Source organism: Erythranthe guttata, chromosome 9 (assembly GCF_056151865.1).
Source record: "Erythranthe guttata isolate IM_541 chromosome 9, IM_541, whole genome shotgun sequence".
NCBI classification, from domain to species: Eukaryota; Viridiplantae; Streptophyta; class Magnoliopsida; order Lamiales; family Phrymaceae; genus Erythranthe; species Erythranthe guttata.
The window spans coordinates 12,948,344-12,974,816 of record NC_142541.1 but is presented as its reverse complement, the minus strand read 5'-3'; the positions used below and the strand labels follow the sequence as shown (position 1 = coordinate 12,974,816).

The 26,473-nt window shown below is 36.0% G+C and overlaps 3 protein-coding genes and 1 pseudogene across 5 annotated transcripts; 2 read left to right on the top strand and 2 right to left on the bottom strand.

The window, feature by feature from the left end:
- The first annotated feature begins 3,303 nt into the window (after positions 1 to 3,303).
- On the top strand, positions 3,304 to 6,786 carry LOC105974130 (uncharacterized; annotated as a pseudogene). 2 transcript variants are annotated; one of them, XR_016033463.1, is made up of 3 exons: positions 3,304 to 5,286; positions 5,588 to 5,666; positions 6,090 to 6,786. The product of XR_016033463.1 is annotated as an uncharacterized LOC105974130, transcript variant X2 (transcript). The 2 variants fall into 2 exon arrangements; XR_016033462.1 differs by having other exon boundaries at positions 6,051 to 6,786.
- Positions 5,863 to 9,439, bottom strand: LOC105974131 (putative beta-D-xylosidase 2). The gene is made up of 6 exons (XM_012999198.2): positions 8,969 to 9,439; positions 8,505 to 8,783; positions 7,927 to 8,194; positions 7,450 to 7,800; positions 6,919 to 7,332; positions 5,863 to 6,669 (listed from the first exon to the last, which is right to left on the bottom strand). Exons 1-6 carry the CDS (start codon positions 9,365 to 9,367, stop codon positions 6,086 to 6,088), a joined length of 2,295 nt encoding a protein of 764 aa, XP_012854652.1. The 5' UTR covers positions 9,368 to 9,439; the 3' UTR covers positions 5,863 to 6,085.
- A 5,258-nt stretch (positions 9,440 to 14,697) lies between these two features.
- Positions 14,698 to 20,022, top strand: LOC105974126 (F-box/LRR protein). Its single transcript, XM_012999193.2, has 10 exons — positions 14,698 to 14,977; positions 15,790 to 15,897; positions 16,002 to 16,094; positions 16,333 to 16,464; positions 16,629 to 16,730; positions 17,032 to 17,071; positions 17,188 to 17,340; positions 17,532 to 17,707; positions 18,689 to 18,807; positions 19,291 to 20,022. The coding sequence occupies exons 1-10, from the start codon at positions 14,735 to 14,737 to the stop codon at positions 19,745 to 19,747; spliced, it is 1,623 nt and encodes a 540-aa protein (XP_012854647.1). The 5' UTR covers positions 14,698 to 14,734; the 3' UTR covers positions 19,748 to 20,022.
- Positions 20,023 to 20,632: 610 nt separating this feature from the next.
- Positions 20,633 to 24,687, bottom strand: LOC105974103 (gamma carbonic anhydrase-like 1, mitochondrial). The gene is made up of 2 exons (XM_012999165.2): positions 24,131 to 24,687; positions 20,633 to 21,252 (listed from the first exon to the last, which is right to left on the bottom strand). The coding sequence occupies exons 1-2, from the start codon at positions 24,510 to 24,512 to the stop codon at positions 20,876 to 20,878; spliced, it is 759 nt and encodes a 252-aa protein (XP_012854619.1). The 5' UTR covers positions 24,513 to 24,687; the 3' UTR covers positions 20,633 to 20,875.
- Between the last annotated feature and the right edge of the window lie 1,786 nt (positions 24,688 to 26,473).

Sequence of the window (26,473 nt, the reverse complement as noted above, 5' to 3'; positions counted from 1 at the left end):
ATTTTTAATTTTGATTTATTTTATTTTTGTTCATTTATTACTAATTATATGATTCGTTCACTATATATATGTTACTAATAACAATGTTGGATGTATTCAATTTATCTGTACTAATTAATTGTGGAAACAACTTTTGGGATCCAAGAATATAATCGAAATAAGGTCTTCACCATTGAGATTATAATTATGTTGAAAAATGAATAGGCCCCAATGTATTTAATGACGAGTTTAAGGATGTTTAATTAATGAGTTTCTTAAGTTATGAATTTTGTGACGATTTGTTTTATATAATATTAAAAATAAAAAAAGTTATGAATTTATGCTTCGACTCCATATTCTTGAAACGACATAAATATTATACGAGAGTGTGTGACTAAGTTTATAAGATGTTAAAGAGTTTATATGTTTTTTCGAAGTATTTGACATTTATTTTTCTTCTAAAAGAATCTTAAAAATTCAAAAAATAAGTTATTTGAAATGTTATAAGATATTTTTTTAAAGTGCCTATAAACCCTCTATTTTATTTAGGATATTAAAAATCATAAAAATAACTCCAAATATTAAAAAAAAATATATCAACTTCAACTTATCAACTCCTAAAATAATTTATTAAAGGACAAATAGCAAATAGGCCCATGACAAGGGCACTTAGAGGGTGTTTGACTAAGCTTATTTTAAACAGCTGATAAGCTCTTACGTCTGATAAGATGTTTTAAGAGCTGATAAGCTGTTACATCTTATTTTTATGATTAATTTTTAGAGTGTTTGGATAATGAGCTTATTTCTTATTTTTACTCATTAAAAGATCTTAAATAAAAAGGTGGGGTAGATGTACTTATTTAAAAAGATCTTATTTGCTCTCCAATAGCTTATTTTAAAAAAAAATTAAGATCTTTTCCTAAAAATTTACCAAATACTTTGGAATAGCTTATAAGTTCTAAAACATCTTATAAGCTCCTTTTAACATCTTATAAGCTTAGCCAAACACTCTCTTAATTAAAAAAAGGACATCCAACTTTTTTGTTTTTCAAATAAATCCAGCTCATTCAAACTTATTTGCAAATAAAGAAAATCCCTTTATATATACCAAAATTACCCCAAATTCATTGAAACCCAATTCAACTCCAATTTCATGATTTACACTTTTTTGTTGACTTTTTTTTTTCTTAAAAAAAATATTTTAATTAATATTACTGTCTTGTACTTTGCAGAACGGAGGACTAAAAAACATGAAGTTCCCGTTCTGCAGAACACGGGAACTTGAAGATTATTCAAGTTCCCGTGTTCTGCAGAACGGGAACTTCATGTTTTAATTATTTCATTTTTGGTTTTTTTTTTTTTTTTTAAATATCGAATTTTGTAATTATTTGATGAACATAATAACACATATTTTGATTATTGTACTCGTTTGTATATTCATCGTCAAAATCACCATCATTACCTTACCAAATAATACTAAAGAATAAAGTAAACAAAAAAAAAAGAGAAAAAAGGGAAAAAAAAAAAAAGTAAAACCCATATTCCCGTCCACTAATAATGTGATTAAGGTTTAAATTTTATTCATATGTGAGGTTTTAGATAATTAATTTATATTCCATCAATCATAATTACTTTTAATACACACTTTGATCAAATAAATAAAAAAATCTGAAAAGATATGATATATGTCCAAATATAATGAAAAAAGATATATACACCAATTGATCCCTGCCATTAATTATTTTATCTACATTTCTATAGAAAAATAATTCTAACAAATGAAATGACAAATTATTAACACAAATATATGTTCAAATATAATGAAAATAATAAATACATCTTTTTTCGAATTATATAAATATAAAATAAGCACCCCTTAAAAACTAAGAAGGAAAAACGAAAAAGAAATAAAAAGCCGTGGGACCCAGCAAATAGAGAGTCTCCAAATGAAATCACATATTTAGGAAAACATTTAGGAATTTGGTGAAAATCTCTAAATTTGCATACCCACTAGAACTCTTGTTGGTCTTGCCTTTTTTTGCAGAAGTTCTATAATTTAGAGCCCAATGGAGTATAGAGCCTCCATTGGGGATGCCCTAAAGGACGGGAACTTCAATTTTTTTCCTTTTTTTCATGCCCCACGTGCTGCACAGCACGATCTACCTTCTTTTTTTTTTTTTTTTTTTTTCTTTTTTTTTTCCCCTTGTAAAAGTAATATGAATTGGCCATAAAAAATGTTGTGTTTGATTTCAAATTTGTCGAACGATCTTTAGATTCTAAGTTTTCGATTTATTTTAGTTGAGAGAGTTTCGATTTTTTAGAAAGTTAGAAAATTGACAAATAAGTCTACCGCTGCAAATAAGTCAATTTTAGTAAAAATCCCGCTACAATTAACAATTCAGTTAAAATAAATACACTCTAGCCATAAGTTCATAACACTAATGGTAAAATATAAATTTATTTCTTCATTTACCTTTCCTATAAATTCCTTAACACTAGTGGTAAACCGACGTCGTAGCAACCTACACAAGCAGCGTACCCACCATTTTTCATTGGGTGGTTATATACGCATACATCATTTTGGCATACAAGCGTTTTTTTACATAACCTTTTACCTATTTACTTTAAATTCTTATCATTTTATATTTTTTTTACCAAATCCTATAATCCTATAAAAACCGAATTTTAACATTCAATTCAAAAAAAATTAGATATTCAACAATCCAATAGACCAAGTACTAATTATTTTTCCCAACAAATAATTAAGTTAATAAATCCTCAACATAGAGTTATGTTTTAATAAGGATTCTACTAATTTAATTAATGAGTGTTTCACAAGGTATTAGAAGAATCCTTAATCCTAGTCCTAGTTATTCTCCACTAATTTAATTATAAAGGGTAAATTACAAATACCTCGGGATATGGCCAATTTATAAAAAAATCCATCTTCTTTGGATAATTACATCCACCCCCCTCAACTATTTTTTTTCTTACACCTCCACCCTTATGGTGTCAAATTCAACATAATAATCTAAATTTTTATGGAATGTGCTCTGGGTTGTACTCGTTTTCAGTAAAAATACAGTTTCTGATGCACCACAATCTGATATATACAAGCAAAAAAACACATATTATGATCATCTTGCTTCAAAATGTAGAGTTCGAATGGAATAAAACGGGTGCAAAAGTGATAATATTCCATATAATCTCGAAAATTCCACTAAATTTGAGGAGTTGAGGGTATAGTTGTAATTATCCAAAGAAGAGGGGGTTTTTCTAATTTTACCCAATTATAAATAACACCTTCCCTCCAACTCATTATTTATTCCCCGAGTTTCAAATTTCCCAAAGTTCAAATAATTAGGGCTTTCTTTTCTGCTTCTCAAATCTGCGCCGGCGCTAGGCAGCCCTTTCACCACCGTCTTCTCCATCAAATCGACTTCTCATCCCCTCTGCTCCGCCGTCTCTCAATCGAGTCACCCCACGGCGTCGTTTCGAATATTTCCGAGTTAAAGTTTAGCTCCTTCCTTGTTGTTTTTCTCAAATCCCGCAATTCGTGCTCATCTCCGCCGTCTCATCGTTCGATTCAGTCCGGCGGCGGCGTCACAAAACGATGTCTCGGAATTTGGTTGCAGAATTGGGGAAAAGCGGCGGCGTATATATACCTCCTTTTAAATCGTCGAGAATAATGGAGAACATCGAGGAGGACCAATACCAGAGACTAACGTGGGACGCACTGCGGAAGAGTATCAACGGGTTGGTCAACAAAGTCAACGCCGCCAACATCAAGAACATAATCCCCGAGCTGTTTGGTGAAAATCTGATACGAGGGAGGGGTTTATTTTGCCGGTCGTGCATCAAGTCTCAGATGGCTTCTCCGGGTTTCACGGATGTATTCGCAGCGTTAGTCGCTGTGGTGAACACAAAGTTCCCGGAAATCGGCCATCTTTTCTTGCAGAGGATAATGTTGCATTTCAAGAAAGCGTACAAGCGCAACGACAAGCCACAATTGATCGCGGCGGTCAAATTCATCGCGCACTTGGTGAACCAGGGCGTAGCTCACGAGCTTATTGCTCTCGAGCTGCTGACTCTGCTTCTTCAAAACCCGACGGAAGACAGCGTTGAAGTGGCTGTTGGATTCGTTACGGAGTGCGGGTGCTTTCTCCAGGAGCATTCTCCTCGCGGAATGCGTGCTGTGTTTGACCGATTTCGCGACATCCTCCACGACGGTGATATAGATAAACATGTTAGGTTCTTGATCGAAGGGCTGTTTGCGTTGCGAAAAGCCAAGTTTCAGGGGTACGCTGCTATACGCCCGGAATTGGATCTAGTTGAGAAAGAAGATCAATTGAGTCACGAGGTTTCTCTGTCTGATGAGATAAATCCTGATATTGCCGTAGATGTTTTCAAGGTTGATCCGAATTTCTCGGAGAATGAGAAACGATATGAAGAATTGAAGAAGCAAATTCTACCAGGTGAAGACGAAGAAGACGACGAAGAAGAAGAATCTGGTCAGGATGAAGATTCGGAATCGGAGATGATGAAAATAACGGATTTGACAGAGAGGAATTTGATCGATTTTCGAAGAACTATATACTTGACGATTATGTCGAGTGTTGATTTCGAAGAAGCAGGGCATAAGCTATTGGAGATAATGAGAATGGAGCCTGGTCTGGAGATGGAGCTCTGCGTCATGCTGTTGGAGTGCTGCAGCCAGGAGAAAACCTACGTTCGTTACTACGGACTTCTCGGGCAGCGGTTTTGTACGTTGAACAAAGTTTACAAGGAGTGTCTCGAGAAGTGTTTCGTCCAGCAATACTCCGCGGCTTATCGAATGGAGACGAATACAATAAGGAACGTGGCAAACTTCTTTGCGCATTTACTCGCCACAGACGCACTTCCATGGCATGTTTTGGGGTACATACGGCTGTCTCTAGAGAATACAAATTCTTCTTCTCGTATTTTCGTTAAGTTTCTCTTTCAGGAATTGTCCGAGCACCTCGGAATCCGCGCTCTGAACCACCGTCTGAGTAGAGACTCTTTCGACTCTATTTTTCCAAAGGATAATCCACAGCACACTAGGTTTGCTATTAACTTCTTCAGTGTGATTGGGCTTGGAGGGATCACAGATAACATGCGCGAGCATCTCGAAAACATGCAACGGCAAAAGGCGGCTATCTCCGAGCCAGATTCTGAGTCACGTGAGAGTGGAAGAGATTATGAGTGCAAGAAGAAGAGACGTAGAAGGAACTAGCGATGATCTGGACAATCAAACTTACTTCAGCTGCACCCGTTTTTAAAAACCACGTAATTTTTAGAGAAATTAGAGATTTTGTTATGCTTTTATTTATGATCTACCATGACTAGTAGGATTCTTTATAAATCTTTCTCGTATACCACATGACTTTTGCATATGATCTACAATGCATATGTTTTTTAAAAAATATTTTTCGGGCAATTCTTGTTTCTGCTTTGCAGTGTGTTAATTTGTTCTTCTACTCCTTTGATCAGTTAATCTAATTGCAATATTTGTTTTTATGTTATTCTTAATTTTTTATCAGTTTTTTTTTTCTTCCCTTTATGTTTTATTTCTTGATTTAATTTGTAGTGTCCTCACATGCTATTTTATGGGCCTCGGTGCGGGAAAAAGAACCGCAGCTCTTGCCATCGCCTCATCAGCTTTACGGGTAATATTGGATTTTTTGTTTTCTTATAATCCAATATGTCTGTTTGTATAAATGAAGGTAAATGATTTCTATTAATTTAGGGAGTAAATAGATAGTTTTGTTAGGTTAACTAGCATTACAATATCTGGCAATACTTGACAGCTTATGAATGTCAATAACAATTCATTAGATATGACAAAATTAAGGAAGACGAAAATTACAAGTTTCAGCTGTTCTTATAGTATTTGAAATTCAATAGCGGTTCATATTGGATAACGATTTACCGTTCTCCGAAAACAAACAAAAACATTAAACGAAAAACTATTATCCGTACATCTTTCCATTTCATTCTTCTAATTTCCATTGCTTAACTAATTTTCTTTCTTCTCCAAATATCGTATAAAGGTTAACGATGATCATGTATCGACTATTGATAGCCTCTAGCGAGCCTCAAGGGAAACAACATGCCTAGCATCCCCGATATAAAGCGAATGCTCTCCCATAGGAACCCTCCGGATTCCCGACTCGTCCACCACGCTCATCTGCCTACAAACATGGATTTTCACGGCAACCCTCTGCCGCCCTCCGGCCGGGAGGCTCACCTTCTCGAACGCAACCAACTGCTTCTGTGGGGCCCAATGGCGGCCGCCGTCCGACGGTGGGGACGAGTACACGAGCAGCGTGTGGGACCCGCCTCTCGGGCCTGCGTTCTCCACGTCCACGTTAACCCCAAGAAACAACTTCTTGCATTGCGCATGACTCGTTCGGACCAACTTCATGTTGCTCAATGGTGCCGTTCCGTTGGGGTGCAACGGAACGGTGAACACCGCGGGTGCGTCGACAACCGTGTGGAGGAATCTCGTGTAGCTCAATCCGTGCCCGAAGGGGTACACCACGGGCCCTTTGTAGAACCGGTAAGTTCTTCCCGGATAGTTTCTGGACGGGTCGGATCTCATGTCCATAGTTGTCATTGGCAAGTTGTTTAGGTATTCTTGTGGGTACCAAGTCATTGGAAGCTTCCCACCTACACAAATTAATTTAGTTTCTATTCTATTCAATATATAGTTTATTGTGTTCGACACCCCTGTATTTTCTTTAATTGCTAAAAAACTCCCCGTGTTATTGATTCAATTTTTTTTTTTTTATTTATCAAACTGCCCCCTAAAATCTCACTAGATAGAGGGGTTTCTTTAGCGATTAAACAGAGGGGTACTAAATGCAATAAACTCAATATGTACATAATACAATATATTAAAAAAAATATTATTTGAACCTGGATTGTGTGTTCCAAAGAGGACATCAGCAATGGCAGCTCCTCCAGCTTGGCCTGGATAGCCGACCCAAATAATCGCACCGATTTTATCGTCATTTTGGGCAAACGAGACATCAACGGGGCCACCGCTCATCAGCACTAAAACGGTGGGCCCTTTCGAGGCGGAAGCAACTTTAGATACGAGCTCTTGTTGACGCCCCGGTAGCAGAAGCCCTTCCCTGTCTAGGAACTCGGCCTCGATCGACTGGTCGAGCCCCATTACTAGAACAGTCGCATCTGCTTGCCGCGCAGCATCAACCGCTTCATTGAAGAGGGCATCGTTAGCGCAAGACACGTTAGCGCAACCTACCCGATGAATTGTGCTCGTGTACTTTCCTATTCCTTGTAATGGAGTCGTGTATCCACACGGAACACCTAAACGCACATCATAAAAAACGAACACGTTAAAACACCCAAAAAGAAAAAAAAAATACTATAAATATCAAAACAAAAACGTGCAACAATTTATTTAATTGTTTTGCATTCTCGTACCTGCGTAATTGCCTATCATTGTGGCGGTGACGTCTGAGTTAGGCCCAATAACAGCGACCGAATTATGTTGTTGTCGAGAGAGTGGCAACGCGTTGCCGTCGTTTTTTAGTAAAACAATGCCCTGCCTTGCTGCTTCCAAGGCGAGTTCTTGGTGGCTTGACGTGCACACGTCTTCCGGGCCAAGTTTACCGTATGGCTGGGCCGACAGCTCGCCATCAAACATCCCGAGTCTCATCTGAACTCTTACGGTATTGGACAACGCACCGTCTATATCCGATTCATTTAATAGCCCACGTTGTACCGCGTTTTCCGTGTGTACCGCTAGGAAAGGCCCACAGTCCAAATCCAGACCTGAAAGATCGTAACACAATGTAAAACCCGAACTATATACAGTAGATCGAACTACATACATATTGGTTTTAAGGGTTTTTTTTTTTAATAAAATCGTATGGTGTTATTCAACAATTTATATCGAACCTGCTTTTATCGATACTGCTGCTGCTTCTTCCGGCGTCCGTGTATAGTGTTGATTGTCGAATAAGACGCCAACGGAATCGCAATCGGAGACGATGTATCCATCGAGACGCCAATCACCTCGTATAGTTCCTTTGAGAAGCTTAGGATCGGCGCACGTCGGGATGCCGTTAACTTGATTGTAAGAACACATTACACTTGCAACATTGCCATCCTTCACACAACTTTTGAATGGAATGTTGAATGTATCTTTCAAATCTTGCTTGCTTACCTGCACATACATTAATAAATTGTTAAATATGTCAATGTGACTTTTATATTTGAATATTGACGTCATTATTGCATCATTAATTATTTAATAATAACGAAAAAAAAAGAGTTTCAAATTTGAACATGAAAACATAAACAGTTCGATCTCTATAAATTAATATAGTCGGGACTAGCAAAATTTTATTATTTAGGGAAATATTAAATTATCAAACTAATAAGTTAGTAGGTTTTTACCAAGTCGGGATCGGAAGAAACTATTATTTAAGTGAGATTATTAATTTATCGAGGTTCTAATGTTTATATTTATATACCTGAGCATTGAAGTGGAACCTATCAACGCCGTTCCAGTTATCAAGATCGTACGCCGTGTAGTGCTTGCAACATGCCGCCACCTTCAGCCGGTCACCGTCGCTCCCCTGTAAACCTCTAACATACCTCGCCGCGTATTTTCCGGCAACCACCGGATCTTCGCCGGGAGTTTCCTGTCCTCGGCCCCACCTCGGGTCCCGCAGTATGTTCACGTTGGGGCTCCAGTACGTCAATCCTGACGCCCCGCCATTGTACATTGCTCGCCCCTCGTCCGATACCACCTGCACTCACAAGTTAGTGGGTCATTAATTAACACAGTCGGGACAAACAAAATTTTATTAATTTAGCGAAATATTAAATTATCAAACTAATAATTTAGTACGTTTTTACCGATTCAGGACCAGAATAAATTATTATTAATTAAATGAGGTTATTAATTTATCGAGGTTCTACAGTATAATCTTACTTTTCCAATCTCTTCCCACAAGGATTCGTTGAAAGAGGCGGCGGTGGTGATGACCTGCGGGAAGCTGGTGGCGCCGGGAAATTGGCCGCCGAATCTCGTCCCCGGTCCCACATTTGAGACGCCGTGAAGCGCCTCCGACCACCACTCGTAGCCCATGATCCCCAGCCGCGGCACAGCTGCGGCGTTATTCACGAGCAGCCTCACCTTCTCCTGCAACGTCAACCGTCCGATCAAATCCTTCACTCTATCAGCCGTACCGAAATCGGTTCGACAAAATGCCAATTCTCTAGTGGCCGAATCTTTTGGGTCGCAGGCGAACGGCGGCCTAGAGGCAGAAGTTGCCAGAGTGAATAAGAGAAGAATTAAGGAAAAATAAACGTTAATAATATTTCTCCTCATATTTTTTGAAGCTAAGGAATAAGCTAAGGGAAAGTGAATTAAGTGATTATGCTTTTGGAAGCTGCAATTGGTGTGTCTATGTGGTTCTATGTATATGTATATATATATATACACAATATGTACATATATATAGTTTTGTCCATGCACATGCATGCATTGCTTCTTCTTATGTTTCATGTTTAATTTTGCCAACTTAAATTCACATTAACTCTCAAATTAAATGAGATATATTGTTTCTTTTAATTTGTGTCTTTCAAGCCTAATAAATTTCGTTGACTCTCAATTAAGCACAACGTAACATTATTTTACTCGAATTGACTTCTTCAACTCTCAAGAAAAAAAAAAAAAGAAAAAAAAAATGGAAGTTGCAAAAACGGGTGGAATTAGCCATTCACATAATATAACTCCTAAGTGGCATTTTGAGAGTTAATATGATCACACATTTTGACAAGAAGCATCACACTTCCCCTTATTTCAATTTTGGTAAAATTCATTTTGCACCTATCTAATATGTGAAATGTATCATTTATATATCCCGATGCATAGAAAATATCAAACGCCTTGAATTGTTGTTAGCCACTTCTGTGATTCCGTTAGTCAAACTCTTTGATTGACTATTGCAAAGAGAACTATTGGCTATTTATGTTTTTGACGAAAATACCCCAAAAACGTCTATATTAATGTTGCTTAGTTTTGGCCGTTTCACACCATATTTTTCACTCTTTTCAGTCTTCTTTTTCACTTTATTCAATCATTTTTCTCTTTTTTCAACCATGTTTTCTATTCTTTTTGTATGCATAAAAAATAAAAAAATCGAACTCATATACGCAAAACCCACAAAAAGAAAACTGAAAACTCCTTAAATTTAAAAGAAATCCTAAAATTAAAAGAAAGCCCTAATTTGAAAGAATTAGAAAAACAAAGGCAATGTTTGGAACCGTTTTTATTTTGTTCTCACTGTTTCCCCAAAACAAAATGGGATTTATTACACTTTTCAAATCATTTTCTCAAAACAATTTCAAAAGTTTCTCTCTCCTCCAGACATGATGTGACTGCTACAGTAAAAAATGTCTTCACTAAAAAACAAATAAACATCACTTCACCTTTCAATTTTCTTCTTCAAAAATATCTTTTTCTAACACCTTTAAACATGATTTGACTTCTACAGTGTATTTTGTCTCCTTCCAAAATACAAACAAACATTACTTTCATTCTCAAATTATTCCCCCAAAACATATTTCCTCAAAATGAAATCAAAATAAGATCCAAAACGGTTCCAAACATTGCCAAAGCTTTTCATACTAAAATCCCCCAAAACAGAAAACTGAAAACACGAAAATCGACAAAAATCCCTAATTTGAAAGAGCACTAAAAATCGTTAATAATCCACAAAAAATACACCTCATTTTTACGTAAAATTGTATCCTTAACCATCTAAGTTCATTTGATTAAAGAACCCCTAAAAAAATTCAGTGTACCCGAAAGTTCATCCTATAATCGATAAAAAAACGAAAAATCCTAAGACCAAATTTGTACACTCAGACCAAGAGTTCCTCTTTCTAATGTGCTCATATAAGAGTTTTTAAGCAAATTTCAAGAAAACTTTGAAATTCATAATAATTTTGTAGGTTTTGGCAAGTGTAATTTTATGCAAGTATAAAAAATCCTCCTTTATATAGTTACAAAGAATCACTAGTGACAACAGTAGTATTACTGATTTCGTGTTTGCAGAAGTTTTTGAATTTTTTTTTTTTTTTTAACTCTTCATAAATATAACCTTTTGTTTTACTTCTCTTAAAAATAAATTTAGCTTTGAGCCAATGACGGCTCGACACGTAGCGTCATTAACTACGAGTTAGTGAATACTCTGAAGCCGGGAAAACAAAATTCAATTATTCAAAGCAGAAATCAGTTATATTTTTCCCTTTCTCTCTCCTCAACATCTTCTTCTTCTTCCTCCTTCTCGTATTTCTCTCTGTCTATACTTCTCAGTTCCAGATTGGGATTAGGGTTAGCGTTAGGGTTTCAAGCATTCGTGATTTTCCGTGAGTTTTTACACAAGTCCGGCCGAAATGGAGGAATCCGTGGGCGAAACCCTAACAATCGACGGTTTAGAAGATGATCTTATACATAGCATTCGATCTCAGTCGACTGCCGGCAAAATCATTCGCTTCGGCGGCGCGTGTTTTCCGCTCATGGAACGCTATCTGCAATTGCATTTTGTCTTCCCCTAAACTCTCCTCCGCCGTCTCTCTTAATGCCTTCCTCGAGTTGCTACCCTTTTTCCCCCCTTTTATGTTTTTCGAGTTTAGAGAACCGATTTCTTTCTTTTCTTGTATTTGATTTTCATTTGTTTCTCTTGCATTTTTGGTCTACAGAAAAAGGGATTTTAATTACTTGGTGAATTGTAGGTTGATTGGTTAACCAACGAAATTGAATTTGCTTTTCTCATGAATTTTTTTTTTCTTCTACCCGATTTTATATGAATTATATAACTTATAAGCAAGTGATATTTGTGGCTGTGGAATTTTATGTCTTAGATATGGTGTATAATAGCAGGTAATACGATAAGAAGGAAATAATTTCGTAAACAACCATGAGAACTATTTGTATGGTTGTTAAGATATGCGCTCACAGATAAGTTTATAGAGGTGAAAAGTGGTTGTTAAGATATTGGATGGTTCCTTTTTCCGAGTTTTGCGAATACTTATCTGAAGGATCTGAACTATTTGTCTAGGTACAATGGACTGAGCGTAAAGTGACACGTGGCATTATTCTGACAGTTGGATTTTTGCCAGGACTGATGGTCCATTTAGCTCCTTTATTCCGACGTGAGGTAAACGTGATTTACATAGTCTCCTGTGGAAATTGGATTTCATTTCAATGTCTGAATGGAATATAGTGGATAAACTGCATCCTCTCCATCAACTTTAACGAATGACTTTTTTTAGTGTAGATTCAAGATTGTACCGATTGATAGAAGTAACTTTTGCTCTGTGCGATTGATCAATCAATAGTTGAATATTGTATTTTAGATATTGACTTGTGGCTTGGAAATATAAGGGACCTCAAGGCTTGGAAATTGATATCGAAGCTGCATCATTTGATTCACATTCTTCATCTCGTGTCGGAATCATTCTCTTTGCTGTGAGTTGAATTTTCTTGTATTTTTTTCTTGTTTATTTTTAATCTCCCTTTTCCTCTGACAAATTTTATTGTGCTTATGTCTTATTATCTTCTGAGTTGAGTTCCGTGGACTCTTTCTTAGTTTTGGAAATTGTGGTTCCCTTCAATAATCGGTTTAGCAAAAACTACTCTCTTGTTGCTATTTGGTTGGATTAAAAGTTTGTTGAGTGTTTATTACTTTGTCCACTGTTGTCCCAAAAAAAAAAAAAAAACGAAAAAAGTACTCTTTAGGTGTGCATTCTGAAAATTTTGGTTATTTTTAAGGGTTTTAGACACTTGTTACATATTTTAGTAGGTTTCTTTGTTCAAGTTGTTTCTTATATATGAACTGAATGATATGCTCACTGCAACCAGAGAAACAGTTCCTCAGCATCTTGGGGGTTATGCTATTCTAGATGATTTACGCAATCAGGTATCTATAATTGACATTCGGAATTTTAATCATAATTTATTCTTTTACTGGTTCATCTCTAACAAGGATAGTTGAGACAGGTTGGCGAAATTATTCAATTTTCTGTTGCGCCTCTCTATGTTAGAGTAACGAAAAGTAGAAGAATCGCAGATGGAACGGAAAGAGTAAGAGAGATGCAATTTCACGAGCTCCATAAAGTTTTGAAGTAAGTTCTATTTTGTTCTGCTCGACTCATTTACTTACAAACTCTCTTTCTTGATGAGGCGAAAATCTCTTGCCTTATTCGTCTTTGTAAATTGTCCAGAGAATGAGCAACCTTTTCTTTTCGGCTATTCGTATAACCTATCTAATGAAGAAGACAACTCTTTACACTGCAATGTTCATTCTTACAGCGCGGTTTACCTGGTTATGTCGTACCGTAGTCCAATACAGAAAAGTAGTAGGATTTTATCAAGTGGTGTTAAAGATTGTTCAGGTTCACGTGTAGTGAAGCTTCAAGATTAGTGATGATGGATGGCCTCTTGTAAATTCTTTCTGAACAATGTGGGCTTTTTTGCTATAAAGTACAACTATTATGAATGTGCAGTTTCTTTCTACTCTCCCTTTTGAAATATTTTCTTCTTGTGATTAATTTTTGCAGGTAAATTACGATCACCCCTGAGGTAAGGTCAAATTACGAAAAAAACCCTCATGTTTGGATAATTACAACAACCCTCTCAACTATGAATCTTCTTACAAGTCACCCTTGTGGTGTCAAATTCAACATCTCGATTCCGTGAAATGTTTTCTACTTTGTGCTCGTTTTGTTCAAAAAGACAGTTTCAGATGTACCACAATCTGATATTTACAAGCCAATATACATATGTTAATTGTTATGATCATCTTGTTTTTAAATGTGGAGCTGGAATGAGATAAAACGGCGAGTACAAATTGGAGAATATTCCATATAATCTAGAAGATTCAACTAAGTTTAACAATTCAATGGTAGACATGTAAGAAGATTCATAGTCGAGGGGTGATTACAATTATTCAAACATGAGGGTTTTTTTTTCTTCGTAATTTGACCTTATGCATATAATCATTTTTGTCTTATATAATTAAACTTTAAAGGAGGTTTGAATAATTTCTCAATTTTGAGGGACCTAGTTGTAAATAAAGTTATTCAGGAGAAGGTTGGTGTAATTTACCCAAGAAATGAATTATCATTTACTGCGTTTTCGACATATTTAACTTTGGTTATCAAATTTTTTTTTTAACTTCAATTACACTTTTTTATTTATTTATTTAGGAAAACTACAATTACACTTAATCTAAGGGGATAGTTGTAATTTATACTTATATTATCTCCCTAAGAAAACCCAAAAAAATAAAATAAAGAATCAAATATCAAATATCCTAAATTATTTTAACCAAAAAAATACAATTCAAAATACTTTAATTTTCTTATTTATTATCTTAAATTGTTTTATTTTTGTGGGGCCAATTATCGCCAACCCCATGAGTAAGGTCGAATTATAAAAAAATCTTCTTATTTGGGTAATTACGATCATCGCCTCACTATGTAATGTCTTAAGAAAAACTCCTCGATCAGTAGATAAATTTGACACTATAAAAGTGGATGTATAAGACAATATATAGTTAAAGGGGTAGTCGTAATTACCCAAACAAGAGGGGTTTTTTAGTAATTTGACCTTACTTTAAGGGGGTGTCCGTAATATACCCAATTTTGGTTATTTCAGAAAAAGTAAGCAGCAAAATTGCAAGAGGCAATGGAAGAACAGCAGCCCCTTCGTTCGGCGAAGAAAATGGCGAAAGCCCTAACTGAATGCCAAAGTATTAGTGTTAGAATCGACGATTTAGGAGAAGATCTTATTCAAAACATTCTCAATCGGCTGCCGGCGAAATCATTCGCATCGGCGGCGTGTGTTAGCCGCTCATGGAACTCTATCTGTAATCGCGTTTTGTCTTCTCCTAAACTCTCCTCCGCCGTCTCTTTTAACCCTTTACTTGAGGTTTGCTGCTACCTTTTTTCCCCTTTTCAAATTTTTTTTTTTGAGTTGAGAAAGGAAATCCCAATTCTTCTCTATTTCTCTCCTGATTTTTACTAGTTTAACCAATTTGCGCCATTGCTGATTGTTTGTGGTATTAATTTTTGCCCCTTTGTTATTCATTTTCTGTAAAGGGGATTTTTTGGATGGTGTTGAGTTATTGATTGCATGTTTAGTTGGTGAAATTGTAGTTTGATTGATGGACCAAAGGAATTGAATTTGCTTTTTCCCATGAATTTTCCGATTTAAGTTACTAGAGTTGAATTCATTTTGCATGCTGGGAATTAGGTTTCTGGAATCTCTCTCTCTCTCTCTCTCTCTCTCTCTCTCTCTCTCTCTCTCTCTCTCTCTCTCTCTCTCTCTCTCTCTCTCTCTCTCTCTCTCTCTCTCTCTCTCTCTCTCTCTCTCTCTCTCTCTCTCTCTCTCTCTCTCTCTCTGTGTTAAATATTTTTTTTGAAACTTACAACATTAACACCTAATTTTACAATTTGATAGAATTTGTGAATTTTGTCCGTTATTCATGCCAAATGTAACTACTGTTGTTTCAACACCTCCATGTTATATCTTAGCTTGGGTTATTATCATTTCTATGGCGTGTAAAAACAACAGTAAATATGATGAGAAGGAAATGTTGTTTCTTGAAAATAGTAGTTATGTGCACAGACATTAGATGCAATTATATGGAAGGAATTAAACTCATCTGTTTCTCTCTTTCGTCTTTCCTAATTTTTCTTGGCTATCTCAAAGAATATTTTAATTTTCCGCTATGGTGATAGAATGCTGTGAACGAGGTTGTGGACAAGGTTTTATTGGAACCAATACGCCCTCATTTTGCTTTGGTCTCAGTTGGTCCCTTCTTTCTCTTGGAAGAAACTCTGCAACTGGTATGATTCCCCACTTTCCTCGTACATGTAATAGATTTATATGAGTGTATAAAGTACTTTTTTTTTATAACTAAATGGTTAAAGAAGATGATAATATTTTGCAGATTGAAGGAAAATTGGGTTCTGGGATTCCTATAATTATCAATGTGTCCGAGGGAATCATTGGCAGGGATGTACATACAGATCAGTTTGTAGAGGTAATATCCCAGTCTTATGTTGATTCTCAGTAAATTTTCTTTCACAGTCATGAACATCTAGGAAGTAATTTTATTGACCCATAAAGTTGTTACTTTATGCTGTGGTGCTTGTTCCTTGCTTTAACACTGTGAAAAACGGTTATTAAGATATTGATTTATTCACCTTGGTGTTATACTGTGAGGTAAATGAATCTTTTTTCGAAGTTTGCGTATGTGATTTGTCTGTATTATTGTCTAGGTACAATGGGAAGTAACTGTGGAAGATGATACTGCTGTATTACCAGATCAGCATGTGCAGCGCGGCATTATATTGACAGTTGGATTTTTGCCAGGGCTTAAGGCCCATGTAATTCCTTTATTCCAACACAAGGTAGACGTGATTTACATAGCCTTCTGGGACATTTTATGAAGGATTTTTTTGTGTTTCAGATTGTAGAGGTTATAAAAGTAATTTCACTCTGTGCTATTGATCAATTAGAATATAGCTTTGCTCTATAATTTTGAAATCTTGACTTGTGGCTATGGAAATATCAGGGACCTCAAGGCCTTCTTGTTGACAAATTTGTTACGGATATCAGAGAAGCGGCGTCAACTGTTTCAGATTCTGCATCTCCTGCCGGAATTATACTATTTGCTGTGAGTTGGATGATCTTATAATTTTTCTTGTTCATTTATTTTTTACGTTTTTTCGTTACAACAAATATCATGGTGCTTTTGTCATATTATACATCTGAGTCAAGTTCCTTGGATTTATTCCTATATTTAGGAATCGCCCGTCCTGTATATTGCAGTTCTCTTCAAGTTTCGTTTTAGAAAAAGCTACTCTCTTGTTATTATTTGGTTGGTTTAATGGTTCATTGGGTGTTTCTTACTCTGTCCATTGTTGGTAGAGGGTTTTAGACTTGCTTCTTATTTTTTGAACTGAATGATGTGCTAGGGCCGGAAAACAAACATCAAACCTGTTCTTCAAACAATTGGTAAGTAAACTATGTCTACATATTGTTCTTGCACACACATTATATTAATTTTTCTCTTGATACAGACCCATAATTTACCCGTAATTTTTCTCTTGACACTCGTTTGTTTTCCTTAGAGTATGCCTTTCCCGAAGATACTTTCATTGTGGGTGATGCAGATAGTCAATTCTTATATGGAAGGAATATCGGAGAAAATATTACAATGTCGCCTGGTTCCACTTGTGCTGCAGTTGCCTTAGTATTGACAAGGGATATGAACAAGCCTTTAGGTAGGTCATCTTTCATATTGGTTTTCTCGGCATATATTTTTTTTAACTTCAAACGTCATAGATTTGAGATTAATACCAAACTGTTGTACATGTTGGTGGATTAGTGGACACCAAAATGGTCTTGTATTTGTTTATTTATTTTCTTTATTTATGGAGTTAACAAATTTCGAAGATGAATATTTATTACGTAGGTATTGGGGAAACTAAATTTCATGTCATGTTATCAACTGGCGTATCACCAATTGGTCCTACATACAAGGCAAATTCTGTTAAACATAATAAAAGTTCGACATGGCTAACTGCATCGAGAGAAACAGCACGTCAGCATCTCGATGGTGAATCTATTTTAGAGGAAATTTACGATCAGGTATATCCATCATCTGAACCTAACTTTATAATTGTTACTTCGAGCAGACAACTGTTTGAATATAATAAAGAAGGTACGTATTAGTTGTTTGTCATAGTTTTCCTTAGTATGTAAATTTAGACAAGAAACTGGTTATCATAATTTGTGTTGTAGGTGAAATTTAGCATAGAAGCTATAATAAACCATCTTGTAGTTTACTTATTATCTGGAATAGTTTGAAACAATCAACTCTCACTCTTAAGCAGTCAATAGAGGTTTTCGTTTTACTTTTACTATTCATCCATGATTGTTGAGGAGGAAGAGGAACTAACAAAACTACCTTTGATGTTTGGTCTAATTACCAAAAAACCCAGTTAACTTTCGAAACTACAAATTACTCCATTGAGGTGTACATGACAAAAACCTTCCTCGGGGTCCGTTTGTTTTTACTTCACTAACACACCCATCAAAAGGTGCAACTATTGTTTCCAATTATTTTATGCTTTGTTTTCTTATTTCTTCGATTTCTTTGATCGAATAGGATCTACTGCTTGTACTTGTTGCTGGACAATTAACCAATTCCTTAAATGAAAAAAGTTGCAGAATGGAAACAAATATGAAGAGGGTATTAGTAATTTACAAACTTGGCTTAATGTTTTTCTTGGTAAATAGGTTTAACCTCAAATGTAATTTTTTTAATTAAGTCTTACTAGAGGGTATTTGTAACTTACAAATGTAGCTCGATTTTGTTTTTCTTTTTTTGTAAATAGGTAAAACCTCAACGATAATTTTTGCATGTAATCCTATTAAATATTATATAAATGGAAGTAGACTGTCGAAACTACCGTCCAGCTATGTTGCCGAGGTGACGTAATAATAAATTAATAATATAATATTGCTTCTATATTAACTGCTTTATGCCCTAAAAGAAAGCAGTTTGACATCCAAATTTTGCATATTTTCTTCATTTACTGGTTCAACTAATAAGGATTTATGTGACAGCTTGGAGATCGTATTCTATATCCCGCTTTCTATGTTGGAGTAACGAAAAGAAGAAAATGCTCCGTTGGGACTGAAAAAGTAAGACGGATGCAATTTCACGAATTCCATGAAGTTCTGGGGTAATAAACAAGTCGTATTTTATTCTGCTTTACTCTTTATTTACAAATTTCCTTTCGTGATTTTTTACTGTGAATTATTACAATTTTCAAGTATCTCATGAATGTACCAACTTGGAATCGGGTTAGTTCAATGGGTTCCATAATCGAGATCTAACTCACCTATTTGGATTCACTTTAGTATCTTCTGAAAGTATAATCTTGGTCGAGAAACAAAATAAAAAGTATGATAAAAAGTCTAATAGGAAGATAGATAAATCATCGAGCCAATTCAAAAGCATATATTGCATATAAATGTCACAATTTTGATGATGGCAAGTGGTGTTGATTTTCTCTACACATATATCTTTGATTCGCGTGAAACAATATGCATGCTTCATTCATGACATACTAATTTCGTGTGAAGAATCTCGACTTTCCTCTTCGCTTATTCGTCTTTTCAACTGTACAGAGAATGAATAACCCTTTTTTTTCCCTTCTATTTAGAGGAGATGAAGAATACCTATTTGTCAACTATCCCGGTATTAAAACTGGAGACCCCTTCCGTTTCTACATCTCCGACTCAAAAGCTGCTCTATCCTCCAGCAATGAAGTTTCTGATAAGCTCAGGCATCTGAAGTTAGATTGTGAGAGGAGAAACAATCACGCAAGCGGTGGTTTTGGTTATTCAGACAAGGTAAAAGTCTTCGGTGGCATCATATTTTCTTGCTGTGGCAGAGGTGACCCCTTTTTTGGACAACCTCGTATAGATAGCTCCACGTTCCTAAACAACTTTCCTGGGGTTACTTTTGGGGGAGCTTATTGTGCTGGAGAAATTGCTCGTGGGAATTTGGGCTTGTACGAACCAGACGATGAAGAACACAGCTTTATCCATTGCAATCAACATGTTTTTGGTGCTGTTTACCTAGTTATGTCGTACTTTCCTCCACCACGAGAACGGTAGACTTTATCAGGTGGTCGTAAGATGGTTTTAGTGCAGATGAAAAAGTTGGCAATTTTTTTTTTTTTTAAGGTTTTTGACGTTTAATCTGTTGCAACTGTAACGAAGCTTATACATTAGCAATGTCCTGTAAATTAGTAGAGTAGATAGAGAACATGGGTTTGTTAATGTCTTCTTGTGATTTATACATATTTCTTAGGATGTCTACTTACGGATTAGACCTTTCCGGAAATTGGAAAAATTATCGAAACTCTTTTCGAGGTTTCATTCGGGTCTAATACTTGGATAGCCTTTGATAAACCCCTTCGAAAATGGATTATCAGTTTTTCTTTGGCTCGTAATATGATCGTTCGTGTTTGGAAAAGCAAATTTTCTTTTTGTTTCTTTCAGAATATACTCTTTAAAGCTAACATGTCAAAAGAATCTTCAAATTGGTCTTTCTTAGTAAAAGTCTATATTCCTCGCTTTTGCTAATCACCAACGGCAACTAGGTGAAGAAACTTGTAAGTTATGAAATGTACGAATCACTGTTCTATGTTCCGATTTTCACTCAAATCTAAAGATTAAAAACATTAGGCTGCAATTGAGTTCAGGAGAGAGTAGTGTAAATAAAGTTCTAGAGAAGATAAAAAAATCATCTACTAGGTTTATTCGAATTTTTGGGCCAAATAAAAACTCGAGAAGGGTTCGTGTAAAATTTTCAAACCAAAGAGGATCTATAGGGTCTTAGCAAATGAGACCTCTTTGGCTGGAATTACTCTTAAGAAAATATGGAAAAATTGATCATCCTCATAACATAATCATCGCAACTCCCAAGTACGAAAAAAATAACCGCAACCATGAATTGACCCAACTGCAGCCTAAAAATCACGGAGAAAACGGAGGATGTTTAAAGTAATACAACTTACATATCTTCCTTAATAAGGAGACCATATAAATTCAAGAATTACAAAGAACAAAGAACTCCAAAAAAGCATTTCACATCCCATTCAATTTGCATCACAAACAAACCGGACTACACACAAAACCGAGTCGATGGGGGCTTTTGCATCAGTCTTACGGTTTTGCTTATTTCTTTTCAAGGAAAAAAAAAAAACATATCAGTTCATCGAACTACGAGTATTGAAAACTTCAGATAGAAATCCCCAAGGCTGCTTTCATCTTCTCAACTTCCAAATACACAGTCGAATAAGGTAAATACTCAGAGAAGTAGCTTCCGCTCAGATCGTTTATAGCAACTGCAAGTTTAGGTATCTCGAGTGTCTCCTCGTGAGTCAAAGTCCTGACAAATTTTGCGGGATTTCCAGCCCAAAGCTCACCGGTTGGTATTCTCCTACCTGGAGGAACCACAGTACCTGCTTCGAGGATAGAATGTTTTTCGACCAAAGAACCCTCCATGAGAATCGAGTGCTGCCCAATTATGCACTCGGGCTCGATCGTGCACGATCTCAACAGACTGTATGCACCAATTGTCACGTACCTTTCAATTAGTGTTTCAGCTGGCAGCCCTGTCAAACATGCAATTTATTTAAGCAGGAGCAACTCATGTGGTATTTACCATAAATGTTTTTGTCAACAGAAAAAAGAAATTAAACATATGAAACGGAATACACTAACATAGTTCAATATTAGATAGATATACTTTCAGAAACAATGCAGCATAATAATAGGCCAATATGGTGTATATAATAATTGTTATGGTTATTTGAAGCCTATATTCAATCATAGGTTTTAAATCAATGAGTTCAGGTTAGAAAAAAATTAATCCATGATTGATTTTTATAGCCACAACGGAAAAAATATAGAGAAAATAAACATCTACAGTGGCAGATTCTTACAAAGATAAATTGTCAGAAAATTCGGAAAAGGTAGACATCAACATTATTTTGCCCTCGAAAATAACCAACACTAAACTGCAGGTTTGTCCCTGCATCACTAAAGAGTCTGATACAACTAGCAGTCTAGCACAATCATATTTTATTTCGTAAGAAAATAAGCCTTCATATCGAACAGACGAACACTTGTGCCTTCCGTCTCACAATGCCAAAACTAAAATATCCACAGGATATTGCTCTCTCGACTACAACAGCACAACCAGATTGCCTCGAATTTATATCTTGATAGTTTTAAATAAGAAAATATATATGCTATTGCTTATTAGAAGTGAAGTGTACTACTGATGGCATGATAAGGTGACCCATCAGTGCCAAATTTATAACATGGTCACATTCATTAGTAACTCCTACAGATAAGGTGCACAATACAACATAATTTGGATATAGATAGTGTTTTAAAAGTGAAGGCACAAGGCACGTCATTTTATGTTTCTTGAGGCGGCTTAGGTTCCAAGGCTCATAAGACAGGTCACCATTTGGCAACTTTACAAAATCCACTTTTAAAAAAATTCAAATAAAGAAGGAATACAATATTCAGATAGAAAAAGCACGGAGTAACTTAAAGAAGAAACATATGCAGCTATTGCTCTTGGCACACAATAACATGTGTATTTCCTTTAGAGGATGAAAAACGAAAAAAAGATTAGAAGTTAATCAAAGAAGAAAAAATAAGTCCTAAATATCGGGCATAAGTTCTCTGAAAATATATAAGAAATACCAAGTAACCTGTCGCAAGACTAACATTGAGAGGACAAAATCCACAAAGGAGTGAAAATGGCCATCAGAGATTTGATAATTAAAACAGATATCGAAAATGTTCAGAAGAACCAGAAGAAGATTCACGAGGTTAGCAAACATTTTTACCAGTTCTGATCTATTTTGTTTCTAATGTTCTATTTAAATTAGTGTAACACCTTTAACTTTTTAGCTTATATGAAACTTGTATCCAAAGTCCAAGAAGAAACATTTTTGTAGCTTAACTGAGAATGCGACCCAAAAGCTCACTCATATACGCTAAAGAATTGGCATAGTCGCAATCATATTATCCCCTAGCAGTGACTGAAGCCACACCCTGCCTTCGCCACACAAGGAAAATGCCTTTCAAACACTGTTGAACACCCAACGTGCTTAACTATGTATCTTCTTCTTCCTCACATATTATGGATTAATTACTATTCATAGACCATAGTTCACTGACTTTCTCCGAGTCAAGACGATCTAAAAGCCTGAAATTTGTTAGAAAGTCATTCCAATGGAAGTATGTTTTGGAGAAATTTTCTACACCGTAGAACATTAAGGTTCAACCTTCACATTTCTTTTGAGCATGTTTTCCTGGAAACCCATTTATAACTTCTGTTTCTGCTACAGTTGAAAAGTCGGCTGATATTTTTGAAAAGGGATTTAAAAAGGTTTTCACTTGAAGCTTAACAAGCCAGGGGCCGATTTACCTATTGCTCAAGGGGGAGTATTCCTGTATTGTCGACTGTATGCCAAATTGTTTAAAGTCATGCAGAGTTCAAGTACCACAGGGCCAGAAATGAAAGCTGCCCTTATGCTTGGTGCATCAATTCATATGGTCCATTTGATCACTACGTTACACAACCAAGGCCATAACCACACTGGAAAACCGCCATTAATCAAACACCTCAAAAAAAAAAAAAAAAGAAAAACCATCGGTCTTTGTTCTTTTCTCATTATAATTCATCTTCTCTTCTCACAGGATTGATACTTCACCTTCATTTCTATTGCAAAAATAGTTTCGTAGTTTTCATTTAAAGTTGATCTAAAAGTCCAACGAAAAACTATCTTAAGGTTTGGAAAGCTAAAGAGATGGCTACTACTATTTTACAAGGCTAGAACTACAGATATTTTCTTCTTTAAACTACTCCACGCTCTGCTGCTCTTAATCGTCTCATATACATTTCAATAGATGAAGATAACGCAGGCCTTGGAGCTTATGCCATGCACTTAGATGCCTAAGCATGTTTCCTCGTGTGTTTATATATACAAACCGATCTGTAATCACGTCGTGACTAAGGGCTGAAAACTGAAAACTACCCTAGCTGCTAGCGAAGGCAAAAATGACAGGAAATTTGATGTTCAAGATTATTAACAAGAACGAAGCTTATTGAAAAGAACGACTAAGCTCGATATATCAGCACTCCAATTTTAAACCCTATACTTCGGCACGATTACATATACACCACAGGCATTTCACATTTTGAACCATACCCGAGAAACTTAAATCCATTTGTTCTTCTCATTTTTTCTTAATGTCCTAACAATTCAAAAGGTAAGGGAAATAAAACCCAAATAAGCATGTAAACCCTAAATTGAAAAAAAGGGGGAGAAAGACAGAAGGAAAGGAAAATCGTTGGCAATCTGGAATAATATTATCAGCATCTATTATACCACAATGTAAAACCAGATGTGCAACCATCAATGGCCAAGGTACAACATCATAAAAAAAAAAAAAAAAAAAAAACCTGACCTGTAGGAGAAGACCAAGCGGCGTGAATTACGCACCGTTCCTGTACGTTAGAGCAGAACCCAACGCTAATTTTGTTCAGGTCGCCCCTCAAAACGGCGCCGTTCCAAACGGAGGCGCTGTCCCAGACGACCACCTGGCCGGCCAACACGACGTTGGGCGCCACGTAAGCATCGACGGCGATCTTGGGGGCCCACTGTCCCAAAGGTATGATCTTTCTCTGGCCCCTGTAGTCCCATTTCACTCGATCTGCCGATTCCTTTATGATCGGAGCTGGCGGCGGCGGCGATGGGTTCTCCGCCAATTGGACTGCTTCTGCTGAGAAAGCACGGGCGGTGAGGGTTCGGGGCAACAGTCTTCTGGATAATCGGGCGAGTGCTGCCATTTTTGCCCTTTTTTTTGGTTGGATTAGTGTTGCAGAGGAAGGATTGAATTGGAAAGGGGTGGAATGCAAAATGGAGCTCAAAGTGTGTTTGTTGGAGACTGTATGGGAGTGTTTCGGGGAACGGGTCGGGTTCGAATCTGGATTTCGGATCTGAAATGTGAATTCTTTTTGGTAGTTCACAATTAAAATTGGTCAATTTTCATAATTTATGGGTAAATTACAAATACCCCCTGAGGTATGGTCAAATTACAAAAACACCCCTCTTGTTTGGATAATTACAACCACCCCTCAACTCCTCAAATTTCGTGGAATCTTCGAGATTGTATGGAATATTATCACTTTTGTACCCGTTTTATCCCATTCAAACTCTACATTTTGAAGCAAGAATATCATAATATGTGTTTTTTGGCTTGTATATATCAGATTGTGGTGCATCAGAAACTGTATTTTTCCACAAAACGAGTACAAACTAGAGCATATTCCACTAAATCTAGATGATTATGTTGAATTTGACACCATAATGGTGAAGATATAAGAAAAAATCATAGTTGAGGGGATAGATGTAATTATCCAAACAAGAGGGTTTTTGTTTTGTAAATTGACCATACCTTAGGGGGTGTTTGTAATTTACCCATAATTTGTTGGTTATTGAATCAACAGTTTATTCACAAGGGTATGAAAAGAAAAGGGGCAATTTGTTGTACCCCCTCTATAATAATTTCCTTTCAAATAAGGACAAGATATATTTCCCATTTTGCTAACAGTCAATCAGGCATTTTAACATTAATGATCGGACCAAAATACCCCTAGTATTGTACGTTGCAAGCTATATTTCCACCTTCTCAATCAAGTCGATCAAAAGTACCGCCTCTCTCTCTCCCATCCCTTCTCTATCTTTCCCTACTTTCTCACTCCTTTCTCAGAAACTAACATCGAACAACTTAGAAGACTTTTTCTTTGGATTTTGCTCTATATTCCTGCAATATTACTCTATATTGTTGCGGTGTTTTGCTTTATATTGCTGCTATTTTTGCTACGAGGTTGTGCTTAGAAGAAAAAAAGGCGAAAAAATAAGTAGTTCGAAACTAGTGTCGTACTTTGTGTTAAAAAAATGGGCGATTTTCCAGAATCTAGTTTTAATGTAACCATAATCTTTGTTTATTTTACACTTGTTCATACGAGGGCTGTTAAACGTAAAAGTAATTTGTTCAAAGTTTCGTTTGTTCTTAAAAACTAATGTAATTTTTTTTTTCTAAGCCTCATTTGTTTTACAGAATCTACTAACAAATAAAAAAAGTTAGGACCAAGAAAACTATTAAAATCAATACATATCCGCCTTTATTTGCTAATATAAATTTCATGCAAGAGATTGATTTCAAACCGCAACACCTTAACCATTTCAGCAGGACACATTTTGCTGATTTTCAGCTGCTGTTTATGGAGAAGAAAATCAGGACACCATTTTTTAAGAAATAAAACATTGATATTTAGAATATTATGCAAAACTATGACCCATAATATGTTTGTTTTATTATTGGAGGTAAAAAATAAATGAAAATCACCATAGCTGATTGTCAACTTTTTTAGGAATTAGAGGTAGTTCCAACCATTCAACATACAATTCACCAAGTAAAAAAATCATTTTTCTATAGAACAAAAATGCAAGAAAACGAATGAAAATCAACATCAAGAAAAGAAAGAAATCAGTTCTCTTAAGTAAAAAAAAAAGGGAAAAAATGTAGCACCTCGACAGAGGGATTTAAAGAGACTGTAGAAGAGTGTCTAGGAGAAGACAAAATGTGATTGTAGATAGGGGTGGTAAACGAGCCGAGCCGGCTCGCGAACTCGACGAGCCGGCTCGAAAAAAGCTCGAACTCGAGCTCGGGTTTTTCGAGCTCGAGCTCGAGCCTAAAATTAGTTGTTCGGCAGCTCGCGAGCCGGCTCGCGAGCTGCCTTCTCTT